Source organism: Sceloporus undulatus, chromosome 1 (assembly GCF_019175285.1).
Source record: "Sceloporus undulatus isolate JIND9_A2432 ecotype Alabama chromosome 1, SceUnd_v1.1, whole genome shotgun sequence".
Lineage (NCBI taxonomy): Eukaryota > Metazoa > Chordata > Lepidosauria > Squamata > Phrynosomatidae > Sceloporus > Sceloporus undulatus.
In genome coordinates this window covers 208,813,665-208,826,486 of record NC_056522.1, presented here as the reverse complement: position 1 = coordinate 208,826,486, position 12,822 = coordinate 208,813,665, and the positions used below count along the sequence as shown (strand labels likewise).

The 12,822-nt window shown below is 39.4% G+C and overlaps 1 protein-coding gene across 2 annotated transcripts in view; it reads left to right on the top strand.

The window, feature by feature from the left end:
* The window catches only part of GAD1 (glutamate decarboxylase 1), an 84,614-nt gene that overhangs the window by 64,320 nt on the left and 7,472 nt on the right, over window positions 1–12,822 (top strand). For both annotated transcript variants that reach the window (XM_042480328.1, XM_042480337.1), the window contains 7 exons: window positions 1,372–1,451; window positions 1,629–1,683; window positions 4,036–4,152; window positions 4,561–4,625; window positions 7,537–7,615; window positions 8,351–8,500; window positions 9,904–10,011. In XM_042480328.1, coding sequence (XP_042336262.1) covers window positions 1,372–1,451; window positions 1,629–1,683; window positions 4,036–4,152; window positions 4,561–4,625; window positions 7,537–7,615; window positions 8,351–8,500; window positions 9,904–10,011 — 654 coding nt within the window. The remainder of the gene's footprint in view (window positions 1–1,371; window positions 1,452–1,628; window positions 1,684–4,035; window positions 4,153–4,560; window positions 4,626–7,536; window positions 7,616–8,350; window positions 8,501–9,903; window positions 10,012–12,822) is intronic.

Genomic DNA, 12,822 nt, shown 5'->3' with positions numbered 1-12,822 from the left:
TATGGATAGAAGGAGTCTATGAAATAATGTCTCTGGCCCTACACTATCTCCCATCATCCATGCATGAGCCAATCCCAGGCTTACCAACTCTCCAGATACTTTGGGTTATAAATTCTATCATAGCATGGCTAACGGTGAAGAATGAGGAGAGTTATAACTTCAAACATCTGTAGGGCACCTGATTGGGGAGGACTGGCTTACGTATATAGAGGCCTTTGTGCATTGGTTGTCCTACCACAGATGTTCACACTAATGTGTAGACAATGGAGATAGAGACAGAGGTGTGGCCCTACAGCCCTATCATCTTAGCAATACATGAAAGAGCCATGTGGAATCCAATGATATGCCATGTCATCTGAAACATAGATGGGGCAATGTCCTCTTCCCACTTCTAATGACCATGTCACAGAGGAAACAGCTATGTCATAGCCACTCCAAATGCAAAGTACATGGGGATGCCCATGTACAGCAGCTCACCATGTGGCTCAGCCAATGATGCCATCCAGTCACAAGCCAGATAGCTGACAGCCTTTGTGCAGTGAAAGCCATGAGGCAAATGGTAAAGCTATGTTAGAAGCACTATGAATGGATCACCATGTAGAGATGATTGCAATGGCTGTTACTGATGAATAGTCAGAGACAGGACATCACATAGACGGCTAGCTATTGTTGGACTGCAACTCCCATTAGTCATGCCCTGCATCACCAATGGTGATGGTGCTGCAATCGAACAACATCTGGAGGGCTACACAATTGCTACCCAAGGTTTAGGTTTAGTTGTGCTCATGGTCTGCATAATTCACAACATGAAAACAGATTTGCAATGATGTGAGGAAAATCTCACAATCTGTGTGGCACCCATACTGTCATCTTAGCAGAGCAAATAAATACATTTTCAGACTTGCGGTCTCAAATAGGCCTGCCTCTCTTCACCAAACCACACCTTATTATCACCACTTCCTTTCTACTCCCCCCTTTAAAAGTAACAAAAACAAAACAATTAAATGAGAAAAGAATGTTTCTCTCAAGATACATATTTGTCTTTTTATAAGTTGAGTATTGCAACCACATTTATGGAGGGCAGACAATATAGTTTTAAAATGATTGAGGGTTCTGCTGTTGTTGTTGTTGCTGAAATCCTTAAAGCTTCTAGATTGAGATAGATCTATAGCCTTTCATATGTCAATAGTTAGCTTTCACTACACTGCCCTTGGCCATACTGTACTGTCACTTTCACCACTGCATTTGACTTGAAGTTGCAGCACATAAATGGCTGGCTAGTGCCTGGGCTAAAAGTGAATTATATTTTTGCCATTTATTTGTTTAGGAAAAAAAAACCTTAGTATATTTCTGTTACTTCTGTTGTTGCAGAGCCATTACTCGATAAAGAAAGCTGGAGCCACACTTGGTTTTGGAACTGAAAATGTGATTTTGATAAAGTGTAATGAAAGGTAAGATGTCTCTTATACTCACATGGTAAATTTGTGTGTAGATGTAGAACAACAAGATGCTAATGTCTTACTGAGAAGAGCAGTAAACTTACATGATGACAGATGTTCAGTTCAGTTCAGTCTTCTTATTAATTTATTTAAAACAGCTTTGGGTTTTGTTTTTCATTTGGATTGTAGAGGCAAAATAATACCAGCTGATTTGGAAGCCAAAATTCTGGAAGCCAAGCAGAAGGTAACCTTGTTTTATTTTTGTTTTTTAATCACAATGTTTCTTGTCTTGAAAATATCAATGAATTATATTGATTTTAGTTAAATTTAGAGAGCATGATACCATAGTTTAAGAGTTGAGTCGTATATACATCTGCTCTAAACAGAAGTAAGAACCCATTTGAGTTCTATGAGGTGTGTTTTTCCCAGGTATTGCTGCTGTTGTTGTTTATTTAATATAGCACCATCCATATTATATGGTGCTTTACATAGGGGCTCGACAGATGGGGAGAAACGGACAGCGAGATGCCACCCCTTTCTGCCCCCAATGGAGGCCACAGCAACCAAATGGAACAGCCTCCAGGAGCCCTAAAAAGAACCTTTTCCTGAAGGGTTCTTTTTTAGGACGTGTGTGGGGCGCCATTGGCGCACTCTCACACATTGATGACATCCACACAGCACGGCACTGTTTGGGCACTTTGCCGCATGGTCGTCATCGTTGCATGCCCTGTCTATACGGGGGGCATGCCAAGATGGCGCCAGCGGCATGCTGTAGGGCTCAGGAGCATGCCAACACTCCCCTCTCCCGAGCCCTAAAATTGGCCCCAGGCTGGCGCAATCTGCCAGTCTGTTCTGGGCCTTTGTCATCAAACAAGATACAGATAAAACCTGCCTACAATGTACAATTTAAAACCAGAGAGCAACAAAATTATAAAATAATGACATAACATGAAAATAATCCTAAAACAGTAGGCTATAAAATAATACACACTAATAAAAATGTAAAAAAAAGCTAAAAACATATGTAGGACTCCAGACTAAGGCTGCAGTCTCAACCTCTGTTTACACAATAAATCTAATTGGACATAGTGGAGCATTGTGAAGTAAACATGCTTAGATTATCCAGCATATATAACTTTCATGTGCAGAGAGGCCAGAGCTGGCCCAAGGTATTTTGTTGCATGAGGCAGATGACAAGATAGTTCCCATTCCTCCTCCATCACCCATTTAACATACAGAAGCAGACCACATGTTGAATTTTATTTTAACATTGGTTATAGGGCAAGATATTCTGCCACCCCTGAGGCAGCAGGCTAGTTTAGGGACACAGGGCAGGCTGCATAATGGGATGGACAGTTCCATCCTGAAACAAAGGAGAAGAATCAAAAGGTTCAGCAGAATTTGCTGAGAAAAGCCACTGCAGCCTCCTGGCATCTGCTTTGCCTCTCAAAGACACATGGAAAGAGACACATTCTGCCTCATGGTACATCTGATCTTGGCTGGTGCAGTATGAGATCAAGATGCAGAAGACAAACCATAAGGATGCCTCTCCCTTTTTCAGCTTGTTAACCTCCTCTGTAGTTTGTTGACTGATAGACAGAGAACACTGGAGTAGGCTACACTGGTATGTTTCTTCTTCAGGGTTCTTATATTGTTTTTCTTGAAGTTCTACTGCATACAGTTCTTGTTTATCCATTAAAAAAAAAAACATTAGCTGTTGCTCTCCATGAGAGTGCTTCCTCTCTGAAACCAGTTCACTAAACCACATGCTTGTCTAGATTTTTTTAAGAAAAAAATCCTACAACAACCTTTTAGCTTTGCCTCCTAATTTGTACATTACTTAGCATTTTGGGTTGATTCACATAATTGTTTTTGTTTTACTAGGAAGGGTCTATGTTATCATTGTTTCTTTTTGAAATTCACATGGTGACCACCACCAGCTCCCCCCTGCAGAAAACACAAACACTTACAAGAGGTTGATTTGCTACACATTGCTGTTGCTGTTATGTGCTTTCACATTGTCTCATACTCATGACAACCCTATCATAGAGTTTTTATTGGCAAGATTCAGAGGTGGTTTGCCATTGCTTTCCTCTGATGCTGAGAGAATGTGACTTGCCCAAGGTCACATAGTGGGTCTCCATGACTTGAGTGGGGATTCAGACACTGGTCTTCCAGTATCCTAGTCCAACATTCAAACCACTATGCCATGCTGGCTCTAAACATTCTGGCTTTCTATACATAGTGAACCTAATTCTCCAGACACCCCTCTGCATGGATTTCCCATTGAGGTAACTGCAGAAAGACCATGTGCTATCTCCCTCCATGTGTTACCATTTATTTAATGTGTTTAGGTATGTGTCCATGGGACTAACCTTTCAGAATGATACTGTGAACTATTTGTTAGGCACAGTGAGATTATCTCTTTCTATGTATCTTTCAGAAGAACCAAGGAAAGAAAAATGTGACCATTGTGAAATGCAATGGAGAAACTGACTAAAAAACATTGGTGTCCATTGAACTTGAAGCTGGTTCAAATGACATTTTAGATATTTGTATTTTAAAAATAATTTCCATCCTTGTTTTCATCTTGTAGGGATATATTCCTCTTTATGTGAATGCAACTGCAGGCACAACTGTTTTTGGGGCTTTTGATCCCATTCAGGAGATAGCAGACATCTGTGAAAAATACAACCTTTGGCTCCATGTTGATGTAAGTAACCCAGACTGCAATCCTGTATTCACTTATCTGCAAATAAACTTCAGTGATGTTAGTAGGACTTCCTTTGGAGTAGCTGTATAGATATATTGGGCTGGCCTGTGAATAAGGCATTGGACTGCATACTGAATACTTTTATTGTTATGAAGTGGAAAAATATGGTTCAAGTAGCTCTCCTGTGTTGTGAACTAAGGAAAAGTCTCCAACTTTCTTTGTTTCAGCAAAAGTATGAATTAAATAGCATGACTATTTTGAAGTATTGTATGTTTTCATCAGAAATTATGTGCCCAAAGCATTGATGAAATTGGCATCATAGGTAATTGTGGCACATAGAATATTGGAAAACTCCTGATTATTATTATTATTATTATTATTTTTTGCATTTTTCCTAATCACTTCTAGGCTGCCTGGGGAGGTGGACTGTTAATGTCTAGGAAGCATCGTCATAAGCTGAATGGAATAGAAAGGTACTTTTTATTTTCCTCTTAATTTATTTAGTGACCTCTCTCCAGGCCCACATGGCATTTCACAAAATCATCTCTGAAAAAAATAATAGTTCCCAATGACAAAGGGAAAATACATCTGTCAGATGAGGGAAACAGAGAAGCAGATCTAAAGCAGAAAGCATTCTGGTCAAAGCGCTTTAGTGGTGGCTCCCATATCAGGACCTGTTTTACAGCCCCAACATCCCACAGAATAGCTCTAACGTCCCCTGCCCACCCACACCCAATGCCCACAAAACCATTCAAACTGTGAAGCCGAAGGCTTTCATGGCTAGCATCCATTGTTTTTTGTGCGTTTTTCAGGCTATGTGGCCATATTCTAAAAGAGTTTGTTCCTGACAATTCGCCAGCAACTGTGGCTGGCATTTTCAGAGAACTCAAACCATTCAAACTGCTACAAAACCTGGTAGTTTGTGTTGCTTTGCCTCCTTCGCCCCCACCCTAAAAATGAACAAAATGTGTCTATTTTGGCCCAGAACAACAACAAAAAGTCACCTCCAGTCACACCAGGAGCAATGCTGCAGCCTGCAGTAGGTGAAGCTCACAGGTGGGAATGTTCCCTACCTCTTCAAAGTTGCTCACCCCTGGGCCTCACACAGTACAGATAATAGAAGGAAATGTTTGGTATCTCAAGTGTGATGGTTGTTTCCCCATAATGATACAATTCTGTGCAACTTTACTTGTGAGCCAGTCCTATGGACTTCAGTGAGATACCAAATAGAATATTTCCTGGGTGAGACTGCAAATGCCTGTTCTACCTCAAATGAGCAGCATGTACCTAGAACTGGTGTATCTGGGGAACCATATCTGGCTTGAAGCTAGGACTGAGGTGGCATTTACCCAGTACATGAGATGGCAAAATATAGAAATAGTGTTATTCAATGTAGCAAGCAATAAAGGATTTTGCAGACTCACTGAAGATGAGAAGTATGTTTAGGGAAGCTTTTATTTTAGGATTAATTCTGGTGTTTAAGGAACAACACTGATAAGATGATAGTGTAATGAAGATAATTAATTACTGTCAGATCTGTGCTGATTAGTAGATGCAGTAACTTAATTCCTGGAAGAGCAAGCTTCTAGAAACAATTCAAACACCGGGGGGGGGGCATTTTCCGTTACTTTTGGGTGGGGGGGTTGATTTCAGGCTTGTGGGATCTACTATAGAGGTTTTTTGGGTGGTGGTGTGTGTGTTTTTTTAACTAAATCCCCGAAACTGCCAACTAGAAGCAGAATAGTGGTTAGTTGAATCGGAAAACACTACGTTATGAAACCAGGAACCTTTGAGGAAATTCAGCTTAGGAATTGGTGATCAGTACAGGCACCAAGCCTACAAAACCTTCCCAACAAAAATCCAAACTTGGTTTTCACATAAGTCTTCTTTTTTAGAAACCTGAAAATAGGTGGTGGTGGTGGGGTTAGTTTGTTATACACTTGGAAGCTATTTGACAATCTCTTGCACACCACCTAAACATCTTCCTGTGAACCCTGATCAAGCTTCTGCTTACCCCTGCTTCATAGTACCTGCAGGTGATGCAGCTGGATAGATCCCTCGTGGGATTTTACAGTGTTACAGATGTTGATATATGCTGGTGTTTGTTATTTCCTGGGATGTGCAATTCCCTCATCCTCCTCACATACTATCTTTTTCTAAACAGAAATCATGATGTGAACACATGTTATTCAAGTGGAGCACCTTCTAAGGGAATGCCCAGAAAACATGCCTTTCCAGAACTTCCATCACTTGAAACAATGGGTTGCTAAAGCATAGCCACTATTGCAGTTCCATGCCTAGGCACCCTCTGACATCCCCATAATAACTGCAAATCATTGGACTTTTTCACATAGGAGGCAAGCGTCATTAAATTGTGATTAAATTGTGCTAATAGTGCAATTGGGAGGGAATTATCACACCTCCACACGCTTCTCCTGTTCATGTCCTGTGCATAAACAGTAATGGACGCATCATTGGTTAATAACGAAAATTCCCGTTATTACCCAATGATGCATCCATGACTGTTTATACACGGGACATGAACAGGAGAAGTGTGCAAGGGTGTGATAATCTCCCCCCCCCCCCCCCCCGATTGTGCTATTACCATATTGGAGGTATTATGAGATGGGGCTGTCTGAAGTGGGTGGCTTTAAGTGCCCGGGAGAGGGCAAAATGCCCCCTGGCACTCAGGAACTTTTTAGCCCTGAGTGCCTATGGGCTTCCCAAGAGCACCAGGTTTGCCAGTGTCAGAACGGAATGCTGGTGTATAGAAATCCATACTCCCAATAATGAACCATTGGGTCCCTTTTTGAAAGAAAGTTGGGATAAAAATAAAATAAAATAATCAAGAATTTTCCATTGCAATGCACTTAGGCAGGGGTGACTGGACCAAGGAATGTGATATTATCTTTATTCAAGTTCTACATATCATCCAACTGACTTGATTTGACAGGGGTGGTCCTGATTAATCCTCTATTGTTTCACTTTCTTGGCTGCTTTTAACATGTCTAGTTTTCTCTTTCCTCCTCCCACACTCCCCCTTTGTCTTCAAGCTTCCTTCCATTGGTGCAAATTGATTCAAAGTGCAAAAGTAGTTTGCACTCAGTTAACTCAGTAGTGAGAGAGGAGAGTAGGAGGTGGAACCTTCCCCTTCTGAGTTAGCTTAGGTGAAAGCAAACTGCAGCAGCTCTTATCTTCCTCATTCATGCTTTTTGCCATTTTGACCATACTCTGATGTTGCTTGGTCACACACGTTCTGGTTTTCTTCTGTAAAATATTGGAGGGTATGGCCCTTGTGCTTATGTCCACCATGAACTGATGAAAGATCAAGTAAGATTATATTGCATATACTATTAGTTCTAAGCACATTAAATTATTTTGCAGAGCCAACTCTGTCACATGGAATCCACACAAGATGATGGGAGTTTTGTTACAATGTTCTGCCATTCTTCTTCGGGAAAAGGTCTGGCTGGATATTGCATTCTCTTCTTGGGTAAAAAAAATGTTGTAGGTCAGCCTTCCCCAATCTGGTAGCCCCAGATGTGTTAGAGTACAACTACTAAAGTTGAGAAAAGGTGGGGTATAAATAAAGATCATCACCATCACCCCTGCCAGCATGGCCAGTATTATCCAGTATTGTCACCTGTGACTGGTATTTCAAGAAAGAACTAATGGGCTTGAGAAAGGTTATATTTGACTGTACAAGTGTCCCCTGAATTATGTGACCTTTGCAGTATGATTTTAGGAACATATGTTTCCCAAAGTCTTGTGCTGTACTGCCCCGTGATCCCTAACTGTAATTAACTGTGTGCTATTGCCACATAGCATAATAGATAGGATCATAGAAGCTGATTCCGTGGTCACATTGTGCTGCTGGGTATACAACAGGGCTAATGCTGACATTAAAGTAATCATTATACTATGCACACCTCCCACCTAACTCTGAGATCAAGAATGAGTATTGAACATATAAGAAAGACTGTGTGTATGCCAGAAGTGTGCAGGTTATTCAAGTGAGGGGAGTACATGATATGAAAACAGAAAGATAATTCCAAATGTGCCTCAAAATCAAATTTCTCCTTCTTTGGAGATTTCCACACATACGTGGAATGGTGTGCTCATTTAATGCATATAATACCATGTTTTAACTGTTGCTAGATCTCATATATTTAAAGAGATTTTTCTTTTTTTGCAACAGGGTATACTTCAAGGCTGCAACCAGATGTGTGCAGGATATCTGTTCCAACAGGACAAGCAATATGATATAACCTATGATACTGGAGATAAAGCAATACAATGTGGCCGGCACGTGGACATATTCAAATTCTGGTTGATGTGGAAAGCCAAGGTAAACATTTAAAAATTAGGAGTAGGTGGAGCGATCCTTTTTATTTATTATTATGCATTTTATTAAAGATATTAAAATACATTAAAAATTCCAAAAATTTTTAAAAAGAAAATAGAGAAAGAGAAGAAAGGGAAAGAGAACGAAAGAAAAAAGAGCTTAGAAAGAAAAACAAGATTTCTGATCTCCTTTTCAGTGGTTGCAAGTTTTTTCATACCTCTCGTTCTAAGAATTACTGTATATTTCCTCTTCTTTCAATTTCATATCCCACCTTTCTCCCTGTGTGGGAACCAATCTGGCACACAATACCTTATAAATACAATACAATTAAAGAACTTTTATTATAAAAGTTAAAATACAACTTAAACTAATTAATTTAAAAACACAAATTTAAACATCATAAAAAGGCATTTAAAATATGATGAAGTAAACACCACATCCCTTCCCATTAAAAGCTCTATCTGTTGTCAACAAATGCCGCCTTAAGTAAAATGTCTTTGCCTGCTGGCGGAAAGAAACCATGAAGGGGGCCAACCGGATCTCCTATGGAAGAGAGTTCCACAGCCTGGGAACAGCCATGGAGAAGGCTCTCTCCCACCAACCACACATGCATAGGTAGTGGGACTGAGAGAAAACCCTCCCCTGCAATGCACGCCTTGGATTATATAAGGAGATACAGTCTTTCAGAGAGTCTAGACTCAAGCTATGTAGGGCTTTAAAGGTCAAAACCAGCACTTTGAATTCTTTCTGGAAACAGAACAGCAGTTGTTTCAACAGGGGATTCACATGATTCCTATACCTAGCACCAGTCAACATCCTGGTCATATATATCTTATATCTTCAAGGAAAAAACATTTTTGAGAGATTGAGAGATTTATGGAGATATTTAGCAAATAGAAACTAATGTCCATAATACTGGTTTTGTATTGACTAGTCCTCAGAAGTCTACCAATAAACAGTTCCTTAATACTGTTCCCACAAATAATTATATTTTAAATCTCTGGTTCTTTTTGTTCTGTTTTTATAAAACTGAAGATATGTGCATGTGCTTTGTAAGGCCAATGTCAAAAATCTATCTTTACCAACCAAGCTACCTTAAATTTGAATATCTGGGTATATTTGAAAGGCATATTTACAGTTACAATTTTAAGAGATTCTTATGTCTTGCAATTTTTTTTAAAAAATGGTGATGTAAATGTAAAATTACACTGTAGATTTGAGATATACAAAATAATTTAACAAATATTTCCTAATTCATTGAACATCAGTTTTAACTAAAATATAGTATCACAAAAAACAACATATTTGAATCTAAACCCAATTGTTAATACTGAATGGCAGTTGGAAGATACATGAAAAGTATGGAGCTGAATTTAAAAGTTAATATATTTTGTTTGTCAAAACAGGGTACAGTGGGATTCGAAAGTCAAATCAACAAGTGTCTTGAATTAGCAGAATACCTGTATAATAAAATTAAAAACAGAGAGGAGTTTGAGATGGTTTTCAAAGGAGAGGTAAGCAACAACCACTTTCAATTAATCTGGTCATTTTGGGAACAGAAAATGCACAATCCAGCACAAAGCTAAGCATGATAAACTCTCAGTGATTTTCATGAGAGAGATTTTAAGTACATGTTTAACCCTACTGTTGAAATCAATGGGATGTAAAACGGCTGAAATGCAATTGGTTTGTGCTTCAAGCATTTACAGGCTTCAGCAAGAGCCCCCCCCCCCCACCAAATTCTGGTCAACTAAGCAAAAGGTTACTTCTTGGTTTAAAATGGTGCTGTTGCAGCAAAATGACTTGAATTCTGGTTGAAACTATAAACTCCCTGTGTACCTAAATACAGTTGCTGGTTCCAACTAGAGTGAATCCATTAAATCAATGGAAACTTCATAAATCAGCATTTATGTAAATTCCACTAGTTTCATCAGGCACCTTTAGATGGTGATATTGAATTTAGCCCTATGTTGATGCATTACCAGTTAGCCATGAACCCAAAAAGGCTTTAGATGTCCTTTTTGAAATAACAGCATAGCATGTCACATTGCAAAATCCTTTGAAATGTCAGGAAATTTGAAATATAGCATTTGTCATCAAGTTGACTTAGACTTACAATGACCCAATGAATGAGAGACCTCCAAGAGACCTGGTCATCAGCAGTCCAGTTGAGGTCTTTCAAACTCAGGGCGGTGGCTTCCTTGATTGAGTCCATTCACTTGTAATGTGGTCTTCCTATTTTCCTACTGCCTCCCAGTTTTCCCAGTATTACCTTTGTGAGTCATATTTTGTCATTATATGTCCAAAGTATTCATTTCAGTAATTTTGGCTTCTAGTGAGAGTTTAAGCTTCATTTGCTTTTGGCATTCTTTTTGGCAGTCTGTGATATCTGCAAAACTCTCTTTCAGCTCCACATTTCAAAGGAGTTGGTTTCTTTGTTGTCCAGCTTTCAGTGGACATTGAAACTGGAAATGCTGTGGCATGGATAATTCAGACTATGGTATTTGGTGTCATTCAATGCCAGTATGCCATAGAGATCAGCCAATTAAAAATGGAACATATTAAAACAAATGATAGACAGATGTCCATTGAAATATGTTGGTTCTTTCTCAATAGTCATATAAATTTACTGAGTAGTAGAACTACTGTACTATTGGAATATATTATACTTGGAGGGACTGCCTACTTATGCTTAAATAAATAGTCTTCAAATAGCTAAGCAAAATGGTCTGTTCAAATGTTCTTTAAAGTACATTGAATGCTTGGAGTTCCTGTATTCTGATCTCCTCTTAATTTTTAAAGAGGTTTTTAATGTGTGTGGAGGTGCGGGGGGGGGGGGAATAATTCCTCTGAGTTTGTACAACCTCCTATCAGATCTTTGAGTTCTGGGCATTAATCCTTACTTTTCCACTTCCACCTAAAAATACATTGCAATAATGTGCCACAGGTTGAACACAAATGAATGGCATTCTCTTAAAAAGTCATGCCAGCCTTCTCTAGAAAACAAAGCATCATAGACTGGCAGTTTTAAAGTAACCTACTCTTTGCTTAGATTCCATGCATAATTTTCTGTGCTCCAAGATTGCTAATTCTGTTCATTCTTTTTCTGGTTCTGGGTGATCAGGGAGTGTGTGCGCTCAGCTTCCATATTTAACTTCAAAAGCAAATCCTCTGTCTTTTAGCGTGAGAGAGAGCACATTTTTCCATATTGAGCAAGGATTGAGCGTGTGAGTGAGTGAGTGAACATTTCAGGAATGAATGGATTAAAACTGTACTCTATTTGCATTCTGAACTATTGTAAAATGATGTGGAAAGAAAGCTTAAGGTGACAGCTGGCTGCATACAAAACTGAAACCACAGCATTGTTGCCCCTTGCTAATTATTAACAAACAAAATGCCCAGTTGTGAGTGGGAGGAAGGTCCTCAAGACTTCTACTTCTCATCCAAGCATCCACAGGATTCCCATATCTCAGGAGATTATATGCTTCTCCAGTCCTTTAGGTGAAGAGACAAATCTCAGGCCAAGTGGTGCCAAAAAAGAATAAAGATTTATTTTATTTATTTTATTATGCAAGATGGCTTTAAGGCCTTGGAGGCTATCTCTTCCCCAGTCCCCACTGGGACCAGCATGAAGGTGTCTGTGTGCTGCACAGAGTTGGCAGAACAAAGGAGCAAGGGAAGTGAGAATCGGGTTAATGTGCTTGGGTCCACCACATCAGTTGGAGCAAAGCAGTGAGCAGATTACCAGTATCAAGAACCTAGAGAGGTGGTGGGGTCTCCTTCTCTGATGCCTTCAAAAAGGGGCTGGAGAGTTACCTGCTGGGGATACTCAGGCTGGAGATCCCATACTGACCAGGGGCTTAGGCTCAGTGGCCCACAAGGGCCTTCCAGCTCTATAGAGATTATCACATGGGGCACGGGATGTCTTTGTCCCATCCCTGTCCTGTACTTCTCATGCAAAGGTTTTCAGATGATGTTGTCATTGTTGCATCCACGACACATTCTTATCACGAGATCATGATAAGATTTTCAGACAATGTCGCATTTAAGTAGAAGGAAAACCTAATGGTTGAACTCCTACCTCACCACAGTCACGATTTATTGTTTTATTATATTATTTATTATTAGATTAGATTAGATTATTTTTAAGTATGTTTTAATTCTTACATTGTTTAACTGTATTTGGGGGAGGGGGTTTGAGGGTTTTGGATCGTATGTGCTTTTTCATCTTTGTAAGCCGCCCCAATTGCATCTTGTAGAGGGGCAGGATATAAATTATTATTATTATTATTATTATTATTATTATTATTATTATTATTATTATT